Raw genomic sequence first — 25,063 nt, forward strand, 5'->3', positions numbered from 1 at the left:
AATGAACACTTGGGTTGCTTCCACTTTTTGGCTCCTATGAATAACGCTGCTATGAACATGGTGTAGAACTGCTTCACAATTTCATTGTTTTCGGCCGGGCCCGGTGGCTCACACCTATAATCCCAGCACTTTGGGAGGCCAAGACGAGCAGATCACTTGAGCTCAGAAGTGACCAGCCTGGCCAACATGATGAAACCCTGTCTCCAGTAAAAATACAAGAAAGTTAGCTGGGCATTGTGATACATGCCTGTAATCCCAGCTATTCAGAAGGCTGAGGCAGGAGAATTGCTTGAACCTGGGAGGGAGAGATTGCAGTGAGCCAAGATCACACTACCGCACTCCAGCCTGGGTCACAGAAGGAGACTCTGTCTCGAAAACTAATAATAATTTTCATGTTTTCTATATCATATGATCACATTGTTTATGGCTAATTAAAGAGTACATCAAGCTCCCCAAGCTTTATCATCCTACAGATAAACGTCGGGTTACAATGATGACAATAATCCACACTTTACTACTGACCATTCCCCCTTACTTACCCAGATGGAACCCCGGCCTCCTTCCTCACCCAGATATTTCCTAGAGAATATCTCACATATGCTCACATTCGCCTCTCCCTTCAACTACCCCCACTCCACCACTGTACAGGAAAGTAAAGTTCCTGTGACTCACCTGTTCACTCCAGACCCTCAACTACTCCACAAACCCTGCGGCCTTAAGGCAATGCCATAAAGTGATTCTCTCCTCTCCCTTCATTATATCCACACTCTTGTTCCACAGCAAAGGTGAATGAAGGAGTTGATCCAACAGGCTAGAGTGCTGCCTCGTTAAGAAGAGAAAGAGTAAGACCACAAATACTCAAACAGTAATAATTTAGAATTGTTGTGACATCTATGAATGATGATAAGGTAGAAGTGTTTATTACCAAGGGAAGGTTGAATTTCCTTCAACATTCTTCCCTTCCTACTGTGGAATCTTAACTAGATCTATGATAAAAAGCTCTGTCTACTTAGATGATACTCAATCTACAAAAAGGTTTACAAACAGTTCTGGTTTTTGGCTTGTCCAAGGCAGAACAAGCGTGAGAATTCTTTCCCTGTGACTGGAAGATTTCACTAGCTCCTCATTCACTCACATCCTTCTGACGTTCGGAGGTGCCCTATTGGAAAAAGTGCCCTTCACGTCAAGATTCCTGAATACATAGTTGGCATTTACTAGCACTTACTGGATGCCAGGCTGAAGGCTTTATCTCCTTAATCCTCAGAATATCCTTACAAGCATTTACATATGAGGAAAAGTAAGGTTTGAAGAGGTTACGTAGCTTGCCAATAGGAACTCAAACTGGGACTCGTTTTCTTTAATGCATTTCAGGGTTTTATTTGTATATTAAAAAAAAAAAAAATTCCAAATCAGATTTCTTTCCTTCTTTAGGAAACTTTCTTTTCGTGTTCTAAGTAAAATGGTCTTTGTATTTTACTAAAAAGGGCCCCCAGCTGTGCATACACGATCTAGAGAAAACCTGTTATTAATGCATCTCTGAAGCATATTTAAAATCATTAAAATTATATAGTTTCTTTTCGTACTTTCTTTTATTTCTTTCCTTTATTAAATTTGAATGATTAAAGTTTAATTCTTGGACTTAACCTTTGCCAACAGTCTTCTCTTCCTACCTCAACTGCTCCGTCCCATGGTTACTCCCTAGGACCTGACTCAAGCGCTCCCTCTTCATCCAACATCATTTCCAGAGCTTGTCACTGTATCCACCCACACTTTCCCTGGCACACACAGACAAACCGCAACAGCGGCTTGACCGTGTCCTCCACTTCACTTACTGCACCCAAGCAGCTGAACATGATCCCACACCAGATTGACAGTGCTTCGAGTCCTGGTCACCCGGCTCAGGTGTGCCCTATATGCAACTTGATATTTACACTGCTGCATTTCTCTCGCCCATTCCCTTTCCCATGCCTCTGTTCAAGCATTTCATACCTTTCCTCTAGCCTCAGACCTCCATACCCTCTCCCCCATCTTGATTCTCAGCTGACGACCTAACTTCATATTCCACTGAGAAAATCAAAATTATCAGAAAATAATTTCTAGAAGTGCCAACCTCTGCCCCTACTGCATTTCATGGATAAACTGACTTGGTATGGATAAACTGACCTGCTTGGAGGGAAACCCAGCTCCTCACGTCATCCCACCCCGTCTTGCATATATAAGGACAGTAATTCTCTCCTTTTTTGCATCATTTAATCTCTTCCCTCAAGTGGATTATTCTCAGCCCATGGTGGTTTTTTTTTTTTTGAGACGGAGTTTTGCTCGTTTCCCAGGCTGGAGTGCAATGGCGCGATCCCAGCTCACCGCAACCTCCGCCTTCCGGGTTCAAGCAATTCTGCCTCAGCCTCCTGAGTAGCTGGGCTTGTTAGCATGCACCAACAAGCCCGGCTAATTTTGTATTTTTAATAGAGACAGGGTTACTTAATGTTGGTCAGGGTGGTCTCAAACTCCCGACCACAGGTGATCCGTCCCCTCGGCTTCCCAAAGTGCTGGGATTACAGATGTGAGCCACTGCGCCCGGCCAGCCCACAGTCTTTCTCCTAAAACAGTCATTTCACTTTTTACAAAAAGCTCTAGCTTGACCCCAACATCCCTCTCCAACCACTGCCACAAAAGGGTTTGTTTTAGATGCTGATTTTAAAGATCAAACTTGCTAATGGATCGTATTCTTTTAATATTAATATAACTAGCATCTATTAAGTGCTAATTATGTGCTAACCACTGTGCTAAATTGTCAAGGAAATTGTCACAGCGACCTCTCTACTGCTCCCCTGATGTCTGACTTTTTTCCTGCTACTCACTTTCCCCTCACTCCCTTCCCTTCAGCTGGAATGTGTCAGCTGTTAGGGAATGCTCATCCCTGGAACGTGTCAGGTGTGTCTCTTCCTCAAAACCTTTGCATTTGCTGTTCTTTCAGCTTGCTCTGCTCTTCGTCCAGATATCCTCATGGCACTCTCTTCAAGAAAAAAAAAAATAGGTCCAGATACATTGCCCTAGCAGGATTTTCAAGTGTTCCCAAGACCTTTTTCAAGGGTCCATGAAGTCAACACTATTTTCACAATAATCCTAAAACATACACAGCTTTTAATATTCTGCAATGCACTCATAAAGCTCTAAAGAACATTTTTTAAACCTGAATGTAGAACCATTTTATCAGTTTTTATGAGAGCCCCCAAGAAATACCAGATTTTTCTTCCCATAATAGCTAAGAACATCACTCCATCCCCTTGTATCAACTACACCTGAATAAATAGGTAAAAACAGCAGATAACCTGAGATTCTACACTTTGAAAGTATTTCAGTAGATGCCTGGTTTAACCCGAGAACTGTTTAAAGTACATGCCGTTTATTCAGTCTTCAAAAATAATTTGGATTTTATGCCTGGAGTTGGCCGTAACTAAAACTGCCTTAATTAAATCTCCTACAGAACTACTGTCACACAAAGTTGAAGTCTGGATTATGTCCGGACCTCACAAGGGAGGACATCATAAGGACACCTCCCAAGTGGATGTAGGTGAGGGGAACACATTGCAGACCTCACTCCCACCCACATCAAAGACTGATAGAACAGATTTCTTTGTTCTATCAAGAAAAGCTAGAAAAGCTTTTCCCCCTTAAAATCTAGAGGGCTTTTTTTTTTCCCACTGGTAATACAACTTTATAACTGGTCTTGTTGCTCTGGCTACCTGGGATCAAATTTACAACTCATCTCTAGCCGTGCAAGACACCCCACTCTATATATTAGCCTTCTAACTTTCCTCCTGATCTCATAGTCCTCTAGTCCTATTTTACCTAAGCTTAATACACAGTGTGGAATATAAACCATTTTGAATATTTTGAAAAATGTGTGGAAATAATGGTATATAAATAAAAAATCAAACAGAGAAATAGGAAAAGGGAGACACCTGTAACATTTGGATGGATAAAAACGCCTGCCTTACTTTGGAAACAGAGAAGAGTTTTGCATGACTGGACAGAGAATGACAGTGACAGAAAACACAACTGGAATACCATGGCATTGGCTCTGCCTAGGGTGTTTGGAGCCCAGATATCTGCATACATAGCTTCTGTCACTTCACTAAGATCTCTGTTCAAATATTACCTTATCAAAGAAAGCCTATCCTGGTTAATTGAACCAAAATATTTTACACACACACACACACACACACACACACACACACACCCTCTCCATCTCTCCTTCTCCCTTTACCCTGCTTTATCTTCCTTCATTATGCTTATGAACACCAGTTATATGATAGAACCGTGTCTGTTTATATGTTAATTAACTTCTCCCTTGACAGACTATAAGCTCTGTAACAGCAGGGCTTTTATGTTCTTTTACCATCCCAGCACCTAGAATAGAACTCAATAAAAATTGGCTGAATGAATAGAAAGGTCGTTTACTATCAAGTTAGGAAAGACTAATTTAGACTTTATCCCACCAGTAATGGGCAATATCTAAGAGCTTATGCAAAATGTATTATGTATCATATTTCTCTTTTCTAAAGATAACTCTGGCACTGGAGTAGAGAATGGAGAAGAGAGGAAATACATGGCAAAAATCCAAATGACAGATAATAAAGGTTAAATGAAGTTAGGGTAAGCAGCAAATGGAAAGGGAGAAATGAATTCATGAGAGATTCATGCATCAAAGGGACAGTATATCATAATGATATAGGAGTTAAGAAGGAATTACTTAGACAGATAGCAAAGGTATGGGAGTCCTTGGTAAGGCTTTTCTTTTTAATGAAAAGCAGCCCCAAATCATTTTCTAACAAAGAGCAGCCTACAAGCCGGGAGCCTGGATAGGTGAATGCCCGCAGGAACTAAGGACTAGACATTTTCAAGATGGCAGTTCCATCTTCCCTTCTCTGCCAGCTACGTGTATTGTAAGGAGCAGACAAGATGGCGCAGATCAATGGGAAAGCCCAGTTGCATAAGAAGATTAGGGTAGGGCAACCAGCCTTCCACACGTGCTATGTAAACATCATACCTGACCGAACCAATCTGTGAGCCCTGTGTAAATCAGACACCACCTCCTCAAACTGGACTATAAAACTCGGTACATTTGCCACCAGCCAGTCCTTTCTGCTCGGAGACCCCTTCCTCTATGGAGGAAGTTGTTTCTCCTTCTCTTCTATTCTACCTATTAAATCTTCACTCCTAAACTCCTCCTGTGTGTCCATGTCCTAAGTTTTCCTGGAGTGTGACAACAAACCCCAGAGTATATACCCCAGACAACGTAGCCACTTCAGTAACAGTTAAATCAGGCATCAAACAAGTCACTTGACGTGTGCGACCTGGGGCATGTTACTTATCTAATCCTTGCTTTCCTTATTTCTAAAAAGGAGAGAATAATTGTACTTACCTACCTCATAGTTTTACTGTGAGGATTAAATAAGATCTAAGATACATAGAATTGACCAAATGTGGTGACCGCTGACAATGAGTGAGGTCCTCGTGGGTGGGGACGTGTCTCTTTCATACACTTCTAAATCACCAGCACCTAACACTATGGCTGGCCATAGCAGGCACTAAACGGGTATGTGATGAAAGCAAATGAATTAATGACGGTGATTAGCAAGACAAAAAGTCAATCTCTTCTATACGAGGCAATTTATTCTATAGGACATAAAAGCTGTGGAGCAACATTTGGCTGGGAGTGGGTGGACTGCACAAATATGTTCAGTTTGAGAACATGGAGACTGAGATGGCTAGGGGACCCCCTACAGGAAGTGTCTGGTAGGTAAAGGAACTAGAGGCCCAGATCTCAGAAATACAGGCTAGAAAAAGGCCAATAGAGCTGGTGGCCAAAGCCTAATCTAATTGATCAAATTAACTTAGAAAGGGGCAAACAGAATTAAGACTTCTAGGAAACAAAAACATTTGACAATAAAGGAATCAGGGATAGAGGCTAAGAGGCAGTGAAAAGATAGTAAGAAAGATAAGAGAACTTGGCCAGGCCCAGTGGCTCATGCCTGTAATCCCAGCACTTTGGGAGGCCAAGGCGGGTGGATCACCTGAGGTCAGGAGTTCACAACCAGCCTGGCCAACACGGTGAAACCCCATCTCTACTAAAAATACAAAAATTAGCCAGGCGTGGTGGCATGCACCTGTAATCCCAACTGCTTGTAATGCTGAAGCAGGAGAATCACTTAAACCTGGGAGGGAGAGGTTGCAGTGAGCCAAGATTGTGCCACTGTACTCCAGCCTGGATGAGAGAGTAAGACTATATATATATATATATATATATATATAAAGATAAGAGAACTTAAACTTTGAAAGCAAAAGAAGAGAAGATATGAGAAGATGTGGTCAATAGCATCCAAACTGGCAAGAAGCAGTTGACAAAAAACTAGAGACCACTCGATTTAAGCAATTAAAATTATTAAGGGCCTTTGCAAAAGAAGTTTCATGAAATAGCTGCAGTAGAATGAAGAGTAAATAGAAGCTGAAGAAGGGCAGATAGGAAGGCTCTTAGAAAGATATTTCAAGATTAAGTAGAATGGGCCATAGAAGCACCTAAAAGTCAACCTGGCCAATTATTTCCACTACCACCTCCAAGTGGTTATTCGTTCTTATTAAAATATTTTTTCAACAGACACTTGAAGACCAGGTGCGGTGGCTCACACCTATAATCCTAGCACTTTGGGAGTCCCCTTCATGTTACAATCCAATGTGGCTAATGGGATTCAGGGAGGAGCACAAAGGGCTCTGGTCCATGAAGTCATTCAGGGATCCAGGCTCCTTCCACTGGATAATCTACATCTACCTGGCAGGTGAGGGAAAACACAGAGTGTGGAGAGTCCCACAAACAGCTTGAGAGGCCAAGTGACAGACATCACTCTCACCTGTACTTCACTGGCTAGTTACATATCTCTATCTATCTGCAATGGGAAAAGGAAGTCTAATGGTGGGCCAAGAAGAACAGAAAAACACAGTTATCAGTGGGCAGAGCATTCTCTGTCCCCTTAAGTAACATGTCTGAGGCCATCTAATAGTACATGAAAAGCTGAGAATCAAACCCAACACTATCTAACTTCTCCAGGAACCTTGCTATTCTATGCTGCTGGCTCACTCCATTTCATTGAACCCACCAGCAAATTTAACATTTCTCCAAATGAAAATGACAACAGCTGGTTTATATTCAAGAGTTCAATATTACTGTGGAATTATATTGTGTATACAGTAAGTCCTCACTTAACAACATCAATAGGTTCTCAGAAACTGTGATGTTAAGTGAAATGATGTACAGTAGGTCCTAGAATAACACTTTTTCATGCAACATCATTTCATTATAACATCAATGAGAAAGAAAATTGGGTTTGTTATACGTCATTTCACTTAAAAGTCAGTTTCCATGAATCTATCAACGATGTTGAGTGAGGACTTACTCTCTCTCTCTCTATATATATGTATTTTTTTCATCTATCTCTATTTTCTGACCTGCAGTTCCCCTTCACAAATCAATGGTTTTAACCTTCTGAGGGGCACACACATAGACATAAACTTTGGGGGGAGCCCTCTAAAACCCAACCAAACCAGGCATGCATGAATGCCAGGCTAAGAACTTTCTCTATAGTACTTTACTTTGGACACTGTTAACTCACTTTCAACTTTCTACCCGGTTCCCCCCAACCCCCTTCAGCCCCACTGACCTCCCGTCTTTGCAGCTGCTGTTCCTTCTACTTAGCCTGCTCTTCCCCTAGAGGTCCACATGGCTCATTGCCTAAAAATCCCTTCCCACTGCACCTCCACTCACAGCCATGCTTTATTTCTCTCTATAGCACTTCTCACTTTCTCATATACTATGCATTTCACGTATTTACAAGTTCATAAATTCTCCTTGCATTAAAATGTGAGCTCCACGAGGGCAGAGGTTTTTGTATATTTTTTGCATATCGCTCTATCCCTGGTACCTACAACAGTACTTGGAACACCATAGATATTTCTTTGAATGCATGAATTGAGGAGCAATAAAGGAGTAAACTGAGAAGGAGCACACAGGAAGATGCATGATATTGAAAATGTTCCCATTCTGAAGCTAGATTCACAGGTGTTCATTTTACCATTGAGATTCACAAACTACAGAGATATTATATATTCTTACAAATATCAAATATTATAATATCACTTAATTTTAAAGTACTACAAGAGTGTAGATGAACAATACAACTCAAATCACCATGCTTGCTCGGATATAAACTCTTGCACTTTTTCTTACCTAAGTAAAATAGTGAGATGGAGAAAAGTAGGCCGAAAAAATCCTGTCATTTTCATTCCCTAGCTAGGTAAAAATAAATTTCACTCATATTTTTTCCTCAAATATGTTTTAATAGGGCCATGTGGAAAATTACTTCACGTGATTCTTTTTAACACTATACCACGACCTTTCAAAAATGGCATCTTACCTTATAGAAGTGAAACTAAGAGTTTTCTTTGAAAACCTATTTGAAGAGTTAGGTACCTAGAAGCATTTTCTTTTAAAATAATCCTTTTAAAAGTACATTAAAAGTGTCTCAATGATTTTTGTTAAGTTTAATTCAAATGAATATAAATTTCAGCTGGAATTTTTTATTTCAAAATTTACTTTTCAAATGTGCAGTCATATATCTGTCCCTAAAAACACAGGCTCCAAATGCAAAAAGGCATGATGAAACCTAAAGCATTGATGAGAGATATGCTCACAGATTAAACAAATGAATAAAGGCGGGAACAGGAAGAAGGAGGAAATAAGGGAGAGGAAAAGAGGAATTTAAAGGAGAGAGAAAAGGGGGAAGGGAAGGAGAAGGAGAGAGAGACCAAGAGAAGTAAGGAGCCCGCCTGCCTGCACACACACATGCTTGCATGCTGTAGATTAACGTTTCACTGCCCAAGAAGCTATGGGGCCACTGAAAGCAAGGCATCTGGAACCCACCCATTTTAATCCACTGTGAAAGGGATATGGGTACAATCATCAGAAGGAACTGCTTTTGAGTTCCAGCTCTGTCCATTACTCAGCAGATATTCAAACTCGGTCTCAGTATAATCATTTGTAAAATTTAGGTAACTGTACACAACCGTTTCATAAGATCATGTATAGAAAACTGCTGTGTAACCAAGAAAATGCTAAATAGAAAAGTATTTTTAAATTTCTGAATTAAATGCACCAAGCTTGTATTTAAAAAGATCTACTATACTAAATTACATTCTGGTGGTCTGAAAAAGCACTGATACTCAAATGACACAGTGAGAAGGTCAGAGATTCCAGATCTACACATGATAAAGTTAACCGTACTTCCTCATATAAAACAGAAGCCTAACAGTCTCCCAAATAGCCTCACAACAAAAAGCAGGAGGGAGAGAATTATTACCATATATGATCATTTGAAAAAAAAAAAAAAGGAACTATATAAAATAGGAATGATGCACACTGACTCCTAATTTAAAACTACTATCACCAATAGTTGTTGATCATTTTAAAATCATTGAACCAACTCAAAAATACAAATATTTCTTTATTTCTCTTATTTTAGAGGCAAGGTCTTGCTCTGTCACCCAGGCTAGAGTGCAGTGGTTCCAAGTTGCTGGGACCACAGGTGCCACCACGGCCAGCTAACTTCCTTATTTTTTTAATGTTTTATAGAGATGGGGTCTCCCTGTTTTGCTAAGGTTTGTCTCAGACTCTTGGCATTAAGCAGTCTTACCAGCTCAGCCTCCCAAATTGCTAGAATTACAGGCACGAGCCATGGTGCCCAGTTACAAATGTGTTTCCAGTGACTAAATAATCATAGAGTAAAATACTCAATATCCAACAAAACCAAACAAATTTGCCAAGGGAAACTGTAACCTACTAACATGTTATGGCCTTTTTCAAAGGTCTATTCTTAGATGTAAAACAAACTCTCTTTAATTAAAACCTTTGCTATTAAACACATTTCTTGAGTAAGTAAAGCCTAACAAATCCAATATGAGTGAAAAACATTGTACCCTGGAAACAGAAAGGGGCCCCACATCCTTTATAATGGTAGTTTCATATAACCTTTTGCCTCTTTACCACAATAGCAAACAAGCAAACTTAAACTAAATGAAAGAGTTCTAAATTTAGATACTTTAAAATAAGGCATCTTTAAGTTATATGTAAAGGTTTAGCAAATTATTTATTGTCTCTTATCTTTAATAATGGGATATCATGTTTAACTTGTAATCAAAATGGAAAGAAAGCTGTTATACCATATATTACCGTACTGAGAGTCAGAATTTCCAGTCTATATTTAGTTCACATTAAAATGGAAGCAAAGACGCAAACCAAGCTAAAAATAAAATGTTCTACAAAGATGAGATTTTTTAAATGGACTGAAATCTAGCTTTATTTGGTCCCTTAAATGTGGATCAGATTTAACAGCACCTTAACTTTGCAATGCTTGGCAAACCTAACTATACTACCTTCCATTTTCTAACACAGGTGCCAGCAAACTACAGCCCACAGATTATATCCATGGGCCATATCCTGCCGGCCGCCTGATTTTATACAGTCAACGAGCTAAGGTTTTCACATGTTCAAATTGATTTCTTAAAAAGAGGAATAATAATATTTCTTAGCACATGAAAATTATATGAAATTCAAATTTCAGTGTCCTTAAATAAAGTTTTGTTGAAACACAGCAACACTTAAAGTATTGTCTATGGCTGTTTGATACTACAATGGCAAAGTAGAGTAATTTTTTTTCTTTTTTTTACTAAGGTGTAACTGACAAATAAAAATTTTATATATTTCTGGTACATGGAGTGATTTTTCATGTATGTATACATTATGAAATGATTAAATCAAGCAAATTAATATATCCATCAGCTCACATACTTAATTTTTTGTGGGTGAGAACATTTAAGATCTATTCTTGGCAATTTTTAAGTATACAATGCTTTATTATTAACTACAGTCACTTTGTTGTACTAAAGAATTTCTTCTATTCTCCAGAATAAGAACTTATTCTCCAGAATCATTCTGGAGTTCTCCAGTTCTCCCCAGCACCCTCCCCTTCTTAGTAACCTCCATTCTCTGAGCTAAATAACTTCAGCAGACAACTTATGGCCCACAGAATTTAAACTATTTACTATCTGGCCCTTTATGGGAAAAGTTAGCCAACTTCTGGCCTGAATGTGTGTTAATTGCTTGAGATATCTTTCTGCTCACCACCTATCAAAATGTAAAAGTTCCTACTTGCTTCTGATTTCATATTGAGTTTCAGAGCAATAAACCTGTCGGTATCACTTTACTCTCATTTCCTAATATTCTTCTGGCCATGTTTCTGTTTCCCATCTATTTGGATCATTATGATTCCCATGTTTCCACTCAGAACTCTAGCTAATAAACAGTATTTCCTAATTTATTCTGCTTCTCTTTTAAATGCTGGCCATGAACCATCATGACCCAGTAATGGGATGCCACCTACAATTTCAAAAACACAGAGCAAGTCTTCCCCAGTATACTTCACCTAGCGTTTGTGATGAAAAATAATGTTTAATGGCACAAATTAAAATTGTATAAGGCAGTGAAAAATGCAAATCAATATTTTCATATACTGCCTTACCTTAAAGGAACAGGAGTTTGTTTATACATCCTTCATATTAAATTGAAACCAAGATATCAATTGAAGAATGTGATAATTATCCTTACTGGGCTTAAAAATACATGTTTTTGGCTGGGTGTGGTGGCTGACGCCTGTAATACCAACACTTTGGGAGGCCAAGGCAGGTGGATCACGAGGTCAAGAGATCGAGACCACCATGGCCAACATGGTGAAACCCCGTCTCTACTAAAAATACAAAAAATTAGCTGGGCGTGGTGGCATGTGCCTGTAGTCCCAGTTACTCGGGAGGCTGAGGCAGGAGAATCGCTTGAACCCAGGAGGCAGAGGTTGCAGTGAGCTGAGATCGCGCCACTGCACTCCAGCCTGGCAACAGAGTGAGACTCCGTCTCAAAAAAAAAAAATATATATATATATATACACACACACACACACACATATACACACACAGTTATACATATAATTAGTAGTAGCAGTAAGATTTGTTTTGTTTTATTTCTTTTATTTTACTTTAAATTCTGGGTTGCACGTGCAGAACCTGCAGGTTTGTTACATAGATATACATGTGTCATGGTGGTTTGCTGCACCAAAAATATATCTTAATCCAGATAGAATACTGGTGTGTTTTTTGGTCTTGTTTTGGGTTTGTTTTTTTCTTTGAGATGGAGTCTCACTGTTGCCCAAGCTAGTCTTGAATTCCTGGGTTCAACTGATTGTCCTACCTTGGCCTCTGAAAGTGGTAGGATTACAGGCATGAGCCACTGCCTGCAGCCTAGATAAAATGTTGATGCAAAATTCTGAATATCTTTTGTGTTTAGGTATGTTTTACCTAAATTTAGAGACTCATTTGTGGCCATTAGCTGTAAGAAGACATATGAATGTCAAAAAAATAAATAAATGAGAACACAATAAACCTCATCGGGAAGTATTTTTGACACATGCAGTTTAACCTTAGCTGAGATGACCTAAGGGCAGAAAAAGTCATTGAGATGGTTACCATTTGTTTATACTGTTTGGTTTATGATTGTTGAACAATCCTAGGCTATAAGCCTGACCAAGTTTCTTCCAGTCATTCCCATAAAATGAAAGGTTGCAGTATTCATGGGCCAACAAAAAGCACGCAAAGCTTCTTTCACATTCATCCTCAAAACCCAATTTGTCTGAATCTATATTAGCATTGTTTCAAAAATGTCTTATTCTCAGTAAATACCTGTGAAATTCTCTACAACAGTATGTCTGAATGCAAATCCAAAAACTCAAGAAGGTAAAGAGGAGGAAGACATATGACAAGTGCTAGGACTCCATTTTGGCTTTCCTACATCAGTACCGCTTTCACTTTTGTACATAAGTGACTTTCTGTCTTTGAGAAATAAAGGCAGCCATAAAATCATTCAGTGTTTAGCACCTGAGTGACTAGATGAGACCACCTGAAATTCCACTTAGGTTATTCAGAGAAAGGAAAAAGTTCAAAACAGAGAAAGAGGAAAATAGTAGAGAGGACAGCATAGACATACAACAAAACCAGGAATAAATGGAAAATGAAAAGGGGAACAAAAAGTATACTGTATGGAGTTATGATGAGGGTGCTAAAATATACATGAGGATTTTATTAAGCCACACTGATTTCAAAAGCAATACCAGTTCCATTCTTTACTTAAAAAGTCATCAAATCCACTATGAAAAAGTTGAGATTAGTGCACTGTCCTAAAACAACCCATATTTACTTCTGCAAAGAACTGATTAGTTAAATGATGACATATTAGGTTGAACCATACGAAGCATTCCATATTTGACCAGTTTTGACCTACTGACAAAGCAGGATGGATGAGCAAGAACTGCTTGTGCTGTCTTAAAAATGACCGGGGCTGAGCGCCGAGGCTCACACCTGTAATCCCAGCACTTTGGGAGGCAGAAGTGGGCGGATCACCTGAGGTCGGGAGTTCGAGACCAGCCTGACCAACATGGAGAAACCCTGTCTTTACTAAAAATAAAAAATTAGCTGGGCGTGGTGGCGCATGCCTGTAATCCCAGCTACCCGGGAGGCTTGAGGCAGGGGCAGGAGAATCGTTTGAACCTGGGAGGCGGAGGTTGCAGTGAGCAGAGATCATATCATTGCACTCTAGCCTGGGCAACAAGAGTGAAACTCCATCTCAAAAAAAAAAAAAAAGAAAGACTGGGCTTTGAGCTAACCTTAGGGCCTACCTCTCCTCCAGGAGCTCCCATCTTACACACCTGTGCAGGGACACAGAAAGTATTTGTCTTTTTCTAAAGATCCTTCCCTTAATTCTCATCTGAATCATAATTGAAGACTTGGAAGCAACGTTAAATTTAGTAGTTCTCATTCTATAAATTCCCCCTATTGCTCTCACTTTCTTCACATATCAGTACATGTGATAAAAGACATAAATGCTGAAGTCTGTGACATACATGAACAGTCCAATTGCAAGAGATGGGGTATGAGGTTGAAGTTCACTGGTCTCAGAAATCTTATACCCTGATCTCAGGTGTTCATATATGAAAATGTTGATGAACTTATATGCTCTCTAACAAATGAGAAAGTGTAAAACGCAGAATTTCTGACATTCAATACACTTTTGAAATTCAAGCAATATTTCATTTCATAATCAAAAATTATCTCATGATGGCAAAATGTATATGCTAAATGTTTTTATTAGAAAGATAGAAAATTACAAATAATGTGCTTTTTAAATTTACTTTTAGTCTCCATAAGCATATCATCTTAGCTATTACAATGAGCTCATGAAACCTATAAAATACAGTGGTACTCCCAACAAATTTGTTGTTTGACATGATTCAATTCAATTTAGAGTCATTTCTAAGTTTTCTTTCGAACAGCATAAATCTACTGGTTAATCCTGATATAAGTATGCATGGAATTTTGACCATTTCATATAAACATGTAACATACACGTTTGTTTGTTTGCTTGTTTATTTAAGAGACAGAGTCTCATTTCATTGCCCAGGTTGGAGTGCAATGGCACGATCTCAGTTCACGGCAGCCTTGAACTCCGGGGCTCCAGTGATCCTCAGGTACCTTGACTTCCCAAAGTGCTGGGATTACAGGCGTGAGCCACCATGCCTGGCCTCCATACAATTTTTTTTTTTTCTTAACCTGCCATTTTGCCCATCATTAACACAGTTTTATGAACTTTTTTCAGAATTAAGATGTGAAATGTTAAAACCACTTTTAGGAAAAAGTCCCTAACTTTTTAGCCTTAATCTTAGAAAAACACACTAAATGCCATATTCTTAATTTACTACAAACTCAAAAAGTCACTATTAAAAGGAGCTACAAGATGTACTCTTAACCAAGGGGACTGAATCCCTAACTCTTTCATAAGTGTGTCTTGTCAACGGTTGTTCTTGTGTGTTGTTCTTACACATATGTATTTCAGAAAATAAGGAGGCAGGTTAATACAAACATTAATCCACTAGCTTTTTTTGGACAGTCTAACTGTCGTTCAGGCTGGAGTGCAGTTGCGCAATCTCTGTTCGCGGCAACATCTGCCTCCCGGGTTTAAGCGATTCTCCTGCCTCACTCAGCCTCCAGAGGAGCTGGGATCACAGGTGTGTGCCCCAAAGCCCAGCTAATTTTTGGATTGTTAATAGAGATGGGTTTTCACCATGTTGGCCAGGCTGGTCTGGAACTCCTGGCCTCAAGTGATCCGCCTGCCTCAGCCTCCCAAAGTGCTGGGATTACAGGCATGAGCCACAGTGACCTGCCTCCACAGGCATTTAATAAAAATTACTTTTCCAAATAGGAGTTCATTGACTTTAGGGAAAATTTTTTCATAAAAATAGGTGTAGAATGAATTTTTTGCAAATTTATTTTTAAAGACGGTACCCAAAGCCAGTGATTTTATTGGTTCCCTTTTCAAACTCCTCATTAAAGTTCCCTACTGATAACAGACTCTGTGAAGATTTCTAAACTACGATAAAAATTAGAATATATAAAAATCCTTTACTGTCCATAAGCATTTGCTTTGTGTATGTTCATGATCAAATTAAAAATTCACTTTGAGACCTCACAGGTCGACAACACAAGCTCCATTAACAAGAGTAATACACCATTCTAATGTCCACATAGCAGAGATAACTTTCATTATTAAAAAGAACCACGGACGCATGATTCTGAACCCTGCACTTGGCGGGAACCTGCGACAAGAAAGCCAGGCCAGCCCTTGGAGCCACGCAGGGTGCGGTTAAGCCGCGAGCACCATGTCCCACTGGCCTGCCTCCGGGCTTCTGCCTCCCAGACTGCATGCAGCAGGAGGCAGAGAGGCAGGAAAGGCTGACCGCTGCCACCTCCCACCCACCCTCTCAGTGGGCCTAAGAGGAAAAGCAGCAGGGCTCACTGCAGCGCGGGCTGGTTGGCCAGCACATGCGCACGCTCCCCCGAACAGCAGGGAAGAAAAATTGAAACTCTCCTTTTAAGTTCCCTAAGTGGGAACTCGCAACTGCGCGTCAGCTTTTTCCCACGCTCCCGCAGAGCCGCGGGTTCCCTGCACCCGCCTCTGCAAGCTCGCAGCCTCCCGCACGCCAGCCGGGAATCCTTGCCGCAGCACCCCGGTCCAGCGACCCCCCGGCCCCGCCCCGTCCCCTCCCGTCCCATCCCGCCCCGCCCGCGCCCCAGGCCCCGCCCCGCCTTACCATCCCCACCATCCCCGCCTTCCTCGCCTTCCCCGCCTTCCCGGGATCGCCCGGCGCGCTCCAGCGCTCCAGCGCCCCCATACCCTCTCCACCTCCCGCTTTCCACGCGGCCTTCAGGCCCGCCTCCTCCGCCCTACCTTGGTCCGGATCTGTCCGGAGGTGGACACTTTGCGGATCAGTTTCTGGGGTCCCTCTTGCTCCGCTTCGCTGTCAGACGAATCCTCTCCCGGCCCCGCCGAGGCAGCGGCGGAGGGGACCGCGGCGCCGGCCCCGGCGGCCGCTCCTCCAGCGGCGCCCGGAGGGTGGTGCTGGCCTCCGGCCCCTGCCATCCTCTCCGACTCCTGCAGGGACACAGCACCGCCCGCCGGGGGCGGCGGCGGCGGTCAGCGGGTGGGTTCTGCCCAAGCGGAGCCCGGAACCCCGCGCCTGGCCGCCGCCGCCATCTTCCGTCCCCCCAGCTACCCCCGCGGGGGAAGGGTCGCCCGGGACAGGAGCCCTCCAGGCAGGAGTCCACCCGGCTCCTCCGCCCGGTTCCCGCCGGAGTGGCGGCCACGGTGGGGCACAGGAGTCGCTGACCCCCGCCCGCCTGGGACCCCTGCGCACCCAGCCTTGGATAGGACCAGCGCGGGTAGAGAGGATGGGGTGACAGGGTTTGGAACATCTCTTCCACTCCCTCTACGATCTGGGGTCCCCAGGATGGACAGGAGGGTGGGGGAGGCAGGAAACCTCTGCAGCCCACCCCGCAGTGGCGATGCCCGCACACCCCCTCTCACTTCTGTGCAGCAGGGGCAACAACGATCCCTGGGGAAGAATGGAAACCTGCAGCTTCCTCCCGGCACCCTTGGGTGCACCCGCCACCTCCTGGACCCCGAATCTCTCCAGAGACACTTGGGCCTCGCCGCGCGGTTCCAGCTGAATAAAAGTCCCCTCTGCCCCCAAGACAGTCGGGCGCTGCCCCTCGTCGGTCTCCCGACCCCCAGCCCCACTCCGAGGACCGTACCTCTCCCGCCTCAGCCAGGGCCGTCCGATCCTCTCAGCTCTCCCGACTGCGGCGTTCAGTTTCTGGCCCACCCCCACCCCCATCCGGCGCACACGGAAGAGAAGAGCATTTTCCGGGAGGTTCAGCTCCGCTCTGAGAACTTTTCGTTCAGAAAGAGCGATCCCCTTCGGCTAACAGGAAACTGGGAAGGGCGTGGAGAAAGCGCAGAAACAAGAGACTACACGCAGCCCAAGACGACAGAATGCACAAGAACTGTCTAAGCTGAAGCGCTAACCGAGATTGCCTGGAAGAAAACAATACACTCGAGCCATGCGAACACCAGTACCCGAGACAAAAAGCCTTGGAAGTCCTGGCAGAGCCACTCCCTAGCCCGCACTAGAGCAAGAGGAAATGGGATCAACAGGCTGTGGCCACCGCGCACAACTCCCCTGCGAGCTGGCTGCGCGAGCACTTGGGAACCGCGGACTGGCAGCGGGTTGTGCACGCTCAACGTCAAAGAAGCCTCACAGGTGTGAGGGGGCTGCGGGAGAAGACACTAGAACGACAGATCCCTCTTGTCATCCAAAGAGAACACCAAACTGGTGTTAGCTATATTTTTAAATATTTTAAATAGGACAAAAAGTCCCTGCCAGACTGTGGAGCCTCTCCACCTGGAGAAAGCAGTCAATTTCTGTTATCATGTTCATGCCTTTCAGTACCCATTCCTTTCGTATTTTTTCAGTTGACATGACCTTTAAGGTTCCTCCAAGCTAAGATTCTGTTTTGTTTGTTTTTTTTAACTTGCAGTCTTACTCCCAACAAGAAATTTGATTTATTAGAGCTAACAGTTCTAAGAAGTTTTAAGAAATAGTATGCAATCCCAATACTGGACATCACATTGTAAATTAAATTCATTAAGATGTAAAATGTGTTTAGTTCAAATATTTCAAGACAGCAGACTGCTGCTATGTAATAATAACAGAGACGCTATTTCTGCAGCTAATATTGACTCCTTTAGGAAAGGAAGGAGTTGGGCAAAACGAATTTTAAGAGCGCTTAGAGCTCTACAAATGTGTAATTCTTTATCTGCAAAGAACATATTTCTGGAAATTCTTAAAAGAGAACAATAATCAAAATAATGGCCTTCATCCCCACCTGTTTGGTCATGGACAAGCCCAATATTTTGGAAACGTAGACAGGGACACCTAGTACAGGGTCTTTTGAAAGAATAAACTTAGTTTAGTCCTCTCTTTTAATGTAAAGAAACTAAGGCCCCAAATCACAAACTGACCAAAGTCATTTTGACTTTTGACCAAAGTCAAAATCATGCGGTTACTATTCTAATGTTCTATTCACTTGACCACACTGTGTAACAACAGTCAGTCTGTCAGTTACCATATACTTCTATTCATACTTCGTTTTATACAGCAACATTTTCCAGAATCCAGGCAGCGAGTGATTAAACTGAAAGGCATTATCTCATGCCCACGCTGATTTTGTGATTTTAAGAGGTCAGATTACACACCTCACCCTTTGATTCAGACACTGATTGCTTAAAGATACTTAAAATGTTTCATATCCCAGAGCTGAGCCATTAATACCTCAGAGTAAAGGTATTCCCTTCTCATAAAGATTTAACCTCAGAGCCAGCTTTGCACTTCTGCAATCACCTCTTCTGAAGAGCCAGTTTCAACCAATCCATTATTTAAGATACCTGACTTACTACCCTCTTCTCGGTCTTATCTGTAAATTAGAAGTTTTTAGAATGAATATCTAATTTGTGCACTGTGTACCTGCAATGTACTTCACCTTCTTTAAAAGTATTACAACATCAAGGTCTCAATCTTTCCAACCATTTCAACCATGTAGCTCAAAATAGCAACTGAAACAATTCCAAATATGAGGTATCTTACATTATTTATTTTATTTATAAGAATTCTTGATCTTTTCCTTACTTAGTGATTTCAGATTTTCCAATAATTGCTTAGATACATCTTACATTTTTATTGTTACTTTGAAATCTCTGTTCAGAACATATGACAAACACACTATTAAAGACTTGAACATAAGCTGTGTAGACACTGCATTTAGGATGAAATGGAAATAGGTGGTAGTTACCCCTACATTAGGTTTTGACTTAATAGAGATCCTGGCCCACTAAAATAAAGAACACCTATTAGACTGAAGATGTGTAAGTCACAGCCAAATTTCATGCTGATACCAACTTTATGAATATTAGTGTATTATTTTCTACAGAGGTATTTTGAATTATATTTTTACTGATCACTATTCATAACAAAAGGGGTTTTATACCCATTGGCAACTTTTAAATCTCATATGTTCTATGGTTTTATCTTAAATATTATACCATAAATACACAGAATGTTACATTTTATATCCTGAAGAGCTCAAGTCAGCACTTAAAATATAGCCATGTTCTAGCACTTGTGTTCCTAATCAATAAGGAACCATGCAATCAAAGAATACTGCAGGTTGACCAAGTACAGGCATTGAGAAACTGCCTTAATTAAAACTTAAGAACATGCTATTTGCTACATATTCAGAATTTAACATTCAAAACTTTTAACCTATTACCATTTCCTTAGTTGTTACCCGAATGAAAAAGATTTGGGGATTAATCGTGATAGTAACTGCATATACATATGGTCATCCTTGTACCTGAGGCAAAAACCTTTCATCATCTAGACCTAATGCAAAGATGTTTATAAACCTCTCATTTATATTTTGGCCCTATCCTCTGAAACTCTTTCCTTTCTAATTTTCCTTTAGACCTGGATAGTTTTATCAGCACTAACTAGTATAAAACCATTTCAAAATAAAGCAATTTTTTTTTCTTTTTTTAGCGACAAGTTCTTGCTCTCTTGCCCAGGCTGGAGTGCAATGGCCAATCACAGCTCACTGCGTCCTTAAACTCTGGGCTCAAAGGCTCCTCTGGCATCAGCCTCCCAGGGTAGTCACAGGATAGCTGGGACTACAGACATGCATCACCAGGCCTGGCTAGTTTTGTTGTTGTTGTTGTTTAGAAACATGGTCTGGTCATCTTTCCCAGGCTGGTCTCAAACTCCTGGCCTCAAGAGATCCTCCCACTATGGCCTCCCAAAGTGTTGGGATTACAGGCGTAAGCAAATTTTATAAGTGTACTCTAGCATCCCCCCACTAAGGACTATTTTGTAAGTACTTCCACATTTTTGAAGTGTTGGCTAGAATTCTAACTACCTATTTTCCCCCCAGTAAGGCTTGTTTGGCTACATATCTTTCTACCCACCCATGCCCACCACTAAAGTATTTTTTAATTTATTAGAAATTTAGGTTATGCTTCTATTTCCACTGAAATTTGATTGCATTTCAAAGCTAGCATTAAAGAAAATACACAGAAACTTAGAATGCTAAAATTTATCTTCTTTAGGACAATGACTTAGCCAGAATAAGGCTGATCATTTATTTAAATGGTTCACTTAACTAACTTCAGTTCATCTCCCAATCGTGTCGTAAAGTTCAGCAACAGCTCAACATGGCTGCATTTTAAGAAAGAAGTGCTGGGCCGGGCGCGGTGGCTCACCCCTGTAATCCCAAAATTTTGGGAGGCTGAGGTGAGTGGATCACAAGGTCAGGAGATGGGGACCATCCTGGCTAACAAGGTGAAACCCCGTCTCCACTAAAAATACAAAAAATTAGCCGGGCATGGTGGCAGGCGCCTATAATCCCAGCTACTCGGGAGGCTGAGACAGAAGAATCGCTTGAATCCAGGAGGCGGAGGTTGCAGTGAGTCAAGATGGCACCACTGAACTCCTGCCTGGGCAACAGAGCGACACTCTGTCTCAAAAACAAAGAAGAAAGAAAAGTGCTGTTCTCTTTACTGTTTGTCATCATCAATTCCTGATACCGTGTTTGCTCTTCTGCATGAATAGTTCCATGCAGAATCACACGATCATGTTTTAGGTTCCATCAAGAATGAGTCAGAACAGGCCAGGTGAAGTGGCTCATGCCAGTAATCCCAACACTTTAGGAGGCTGAGGTGGACAGATTGCTTGAGCCCAGGAGTTCAAGGCCAGTCTGGGCAACATAGCTGGGACTATAGGTGCGCACCACCATGCCCATCTATACCAAAATTAGCCTGGCATGGTGGCAAGCACCTATAGTCCCAGCTACTTAGGAGGCTGAGGTAGAATTGCTTGAGCCCAGGAGGCAGAGGTTGCAGTGAGCCGAGAATCTGGCCCCTGCACTCCAGCCTGGGTGACACAGTGAGACACTGTCTCAAACAATGAGGAGAGTAAATGGTTACACGTATGCTGTTGTTATATGTACATGCCCTTATGTTATCCCGTAAGGGATAATGCAACAGGATCTGTTCATTATTGAACAGAATGAATATTAAGCATATTCAATATTGTTGAGTATTGAACATTTCTTTTCATAAATGTAAATGAGCATACTTTTATGGTAAAGCATTAAGTTGCCTATATTTGAATTTAAAAAGCAAATTTTATAAACTCTGACCTGTAATCCTAGCTCTTTGGGATGCCATGTCAGGAGGATCCCTTAAGGCCACAAGTTTGAGACCAGCCTGGGTAGATCCCACCTCTACAAAAAAATCCAAAATGAGCCCAGCGTGGTGGCATGTGCCTGTAGTCCTAGCTACTCAGGAGGCTGAGGCAGGAGGATCCCTCGAGTCCAGGAGTTCCTGGCTGCAATGAGCTACCATCACAGCACTGCACTCCAGCCTGGACAACAGAGCAAGTTCCTGTCTCAAAAAAAATAAACAAAAAAGTTTTTAAATTAAAAAAAAACTTTGAAATGGAGTCCAAGTCAAAGCAGGTGTTTCTAACCTGAGGTCCTTGAGGATCCACAGATTGGTCTTAAAGAAATCTGTGATACTCTTGAAATTGTATTAAAATGTTCTACATATATACACACAAATACATACATAAAACATATGTATGTAACATGTATGTCACATTAGCGCATGTTTGAGGGAAAGAGGGTCCATAGCTTTGATTAGATTCTTAAAGGGATTGCCAACCCCAAAAAAGGTCACAAATCCCCAATTCTGATGGATTTTGTGTCCCTTCAAAACATATGTAGATTAAACTGTCTCTCCATCCCCCTTCCCCTTGCTCCAAATGCCTGGAAGATTTAACATTTAAACACTTTTTTCCCTAATGTATCCCACATTTATCTTTATATGCCACTTTTTAGTAATTTGGATAAATTGTCTTTTTTAAAGAAGTTAAATTAGAATTCCCCTCGTTAGTTCTTAGATGGACTTGGTCATATCTGTGTGACCACAGGGTTTAGAATAAAGTCGCTTGTGAAAAGTATTATTTGAAGCCTCACACCCATGATCTCTGAATGCATTTTCTGTGACTTTCTGATTGTAAACCATTAACATATATGAAACAAGACATTCTGTTTAGTTAAGAACGTCAGCTTTCTGAGGTCAAGGATCTGTCTCTCTGTTGTTGGTAACTGCTATCCAACAGTCCTGGAACATAATAGGTGCGGAATGAAAATAGGTGCAAAGCAAATGAAAAGGTCTTCAGTGTTTAAAGAAAATAAACCTAATTTTTAAAAAATGGTTCTGCAGTCTGGATAAAGTATTGCAGTCCATTCACACATTTATGTTAAGGCTCTAGTTTTAAAAGCTCCAGTGCTAAGACTGGGAACTGAATATTTTCTGTGGAAAATAAATGAGCATTTCACTTGTCACTTTAGAGAAGCAAAAAAAAAAAAAAAAAAAAACTTCTTTGTCTAATCTTCTAAATGTCAAGTAGTTCTGCCATCAGCAGCCTAAAGGAAAATAACATACACCCGGATATTTCCATTGTGATTGGTGTTGCCTTAAAGTATCCAAGTTCCTACAGGAAAGTTTAAAAGTAAAGTCACTGAATTTAGTTCTCAATGATCTTTGATTTAAACTTCAAAACTGGATTGTATTTTTAATCTGGAGACTAGCTTAAGGCCCCGTGATAACCACAATGGAAGAAACATGAGCAGATGGGCAACCTGACGACATGTTCAAATTCACGAAAGCAAAGACAGCTGCAGATGCAGAGGGATCAGAGTCGAAGGACGCTTCTGAAAGGTCAGGAATCAAGCCGAGAAACGTACTCTGAGCAAAGGAGCTGACAGCGTATATACTTAGAAAAGAAAAAGGACAGCCAACCCTGGCACCTGACCTAGCGGCTCTCAACAGGCAGAGGGCCAGCTGAGCAGACTCGGAGAGTCCCTGGGAAACCAGCATCCGAACACGTTGACCGGAACACGGGTGAGGCCAGAAATTTCGGACGGGGCTTTTCAGACTGGCTCAGAATGTCAACCAAGAAGGAGTAGCAAACATCGAGGCAGGGCGTGGAGAGCCAAAATTCGACGCCAGGGAAAAGGCAGCCCACACAGGCTTCCAGAGCTCTGAGAGAGGGGGATTCCGGGGTGGAATCCCTGGAGGGATGTGAGACGGTTCTGTTAGGATCGGAAGAAAGAAGAAAGTTGAGGGAGTTTGAGGGAACAAATCCAAAGCCCCCCGGTCTCTTCCTCCTTATCCTTGCACACATAAGACATGCACACACACTACTCTTGGCTCCTAAAATTACTCAACCTCCGCGTTGCGTGTGCAGCGAAATCTCAGGCGAAAGCGAAGTCAGCTTTCAGCTTCGTCCCCGGCAAAACCCGTTGCACCCTCCAGACGCCCAAGCTTTAGCGGCGGGCAGGAGTCGGAGGCGTGATTCTGGGCTCCGCGCCGCGCTCACCCTCTCCCGGCGCGGGTCCCCGGGAACCTGCGCGCCCAGGTGACGACCAGGGCGCGGTCTCCGCAGGGAAAACCGGGCTCTTCCGACTCCCCACGCCGACCGCGCAGCCTGGCTTCTCCTCTCCCCCGCCTACATTCCACGCTCTCAAAGCAAGTGAAAAGTTGAGTCGATGAAGCCGGGAAACGGTCCTCGCAGGGCCGTCGCCAGCGGTTCGCCAGCGGTTGCTCGCGGAGAGCCTCGATCAGCCGGACAAAGGCGCTCCAGGCGGCGCGCGAGGAGGAGCCCGGGCGGCGGAGGAAGCGCTGCCCCGGCTGGGAAGCAGCTGGGGACCTCATCCCGGGCCATTTCCTGAACGGAACCCGGCCCGGGCGGGGGTGGGCAGAGGAGAAGCAGGAGGGGGTGGGCGCGGGCGCGGTACCCACCGGTTCCTCCCACGCTGGGCTGTGGGCGCCAGGCGCGGGGCGCACGTGCTGCGGCTCCATCGCGCCGGCCCGCGCCCGCCGGCCGCCCGGGCGCGTGGACCCGGGTCCCCGCCGCCGCCGCTGCGCCGGGGCTGCTGGATGCGCTTCCCTCGCCGCGGTCCCTCTCGGCAGCCGCCGCCGCCCCGGCTCCCCGCCCAGGGCCAGCCACCGGCCCACCCGCCGACTCCGGCTTCCGCCGCGCTCTCCCGCCCCCGCGCCGGTCCCTTCCTCCTCCGCCGCCTCCTCCTTCTCCACGGTCCCGCTCCCCTGCGCGGCTCCGAACGGTCCGCTCCCCGTCGCCGCCGCCGCCGCCTCCTCCCACGGGCGCAGAATCCGCCCCTCGCTCCTTCCTCCGCCCCCGGCGCCCTCCCCTTTTCCTCCCCGCTGCCCGCCCCTCCCCCCCCCGCCGCCCCTTCCTCCCGGCGGGCGGCCCGGGACGCACGTGACCCCCCCGGCAGGCCTTATAAGGCGCGGAACCGAAAGCGGCCGCCGGGTGGTCACGGGCACCGGGGTGGCCGCGCGGAGAGGAGCGGCCTCCCCAGGGGCCGGACGCGCGGAGAGTGG

The 25,063-nt window shown here is 43.3% G+C and overlaps 1 protein-coding gene across 4 annotated transcripts in view; it reads right to left on the reverse strand.

Annotated features, from left to right (window-relative positions):
• DGKH (diacylglycerol kinase eta) overlaps positions 1–24,704 on the reverse strand; it is a 203,237-nt gene extending 178,533 nt beyond the window's left edge. For all 4 annotated transcript variants that reach the window (XM_030922229.1, XM_030922231.1, XM_030922228.1 and 1 more), the window contains exons 1-2: positions 24,461–24,704; positions 16,433–16,636 (exon numbers count right to left, since the gene is read on the reverse strand). In XM_030922229.1, the coding sequence (XP_030778089.1) occupies positions 16,433–16,636; positions 24,461–24,520 (264 nt within the window). In that variant the 5' untranslated portion in view covers positions 24,521–24,704. The remainder of the gene's footprint in view (positions 1–16,432; positions 16,637–24,460) is intronic.
• Between the last annotated feature and the right edge of the window lie 359 nt (positions 24,705–25,063).

The sequence above is a fragment of the Rhinopithecus roxellana genome, chromosome 18, assembly GCF_007565055.1.
Source record: "Rhinopithecus roxellana isolate Shanxi Qingling chromosome 18, ASM756505v1, whole genome shotgun sequence".
Classification (NCBI taxonomy): Eukaryota; Metazoa; Chordata; class Mammalia; order Primates; family Cercopithecidae; genus Rhinopithecus; species Rhinopithecus roxellana.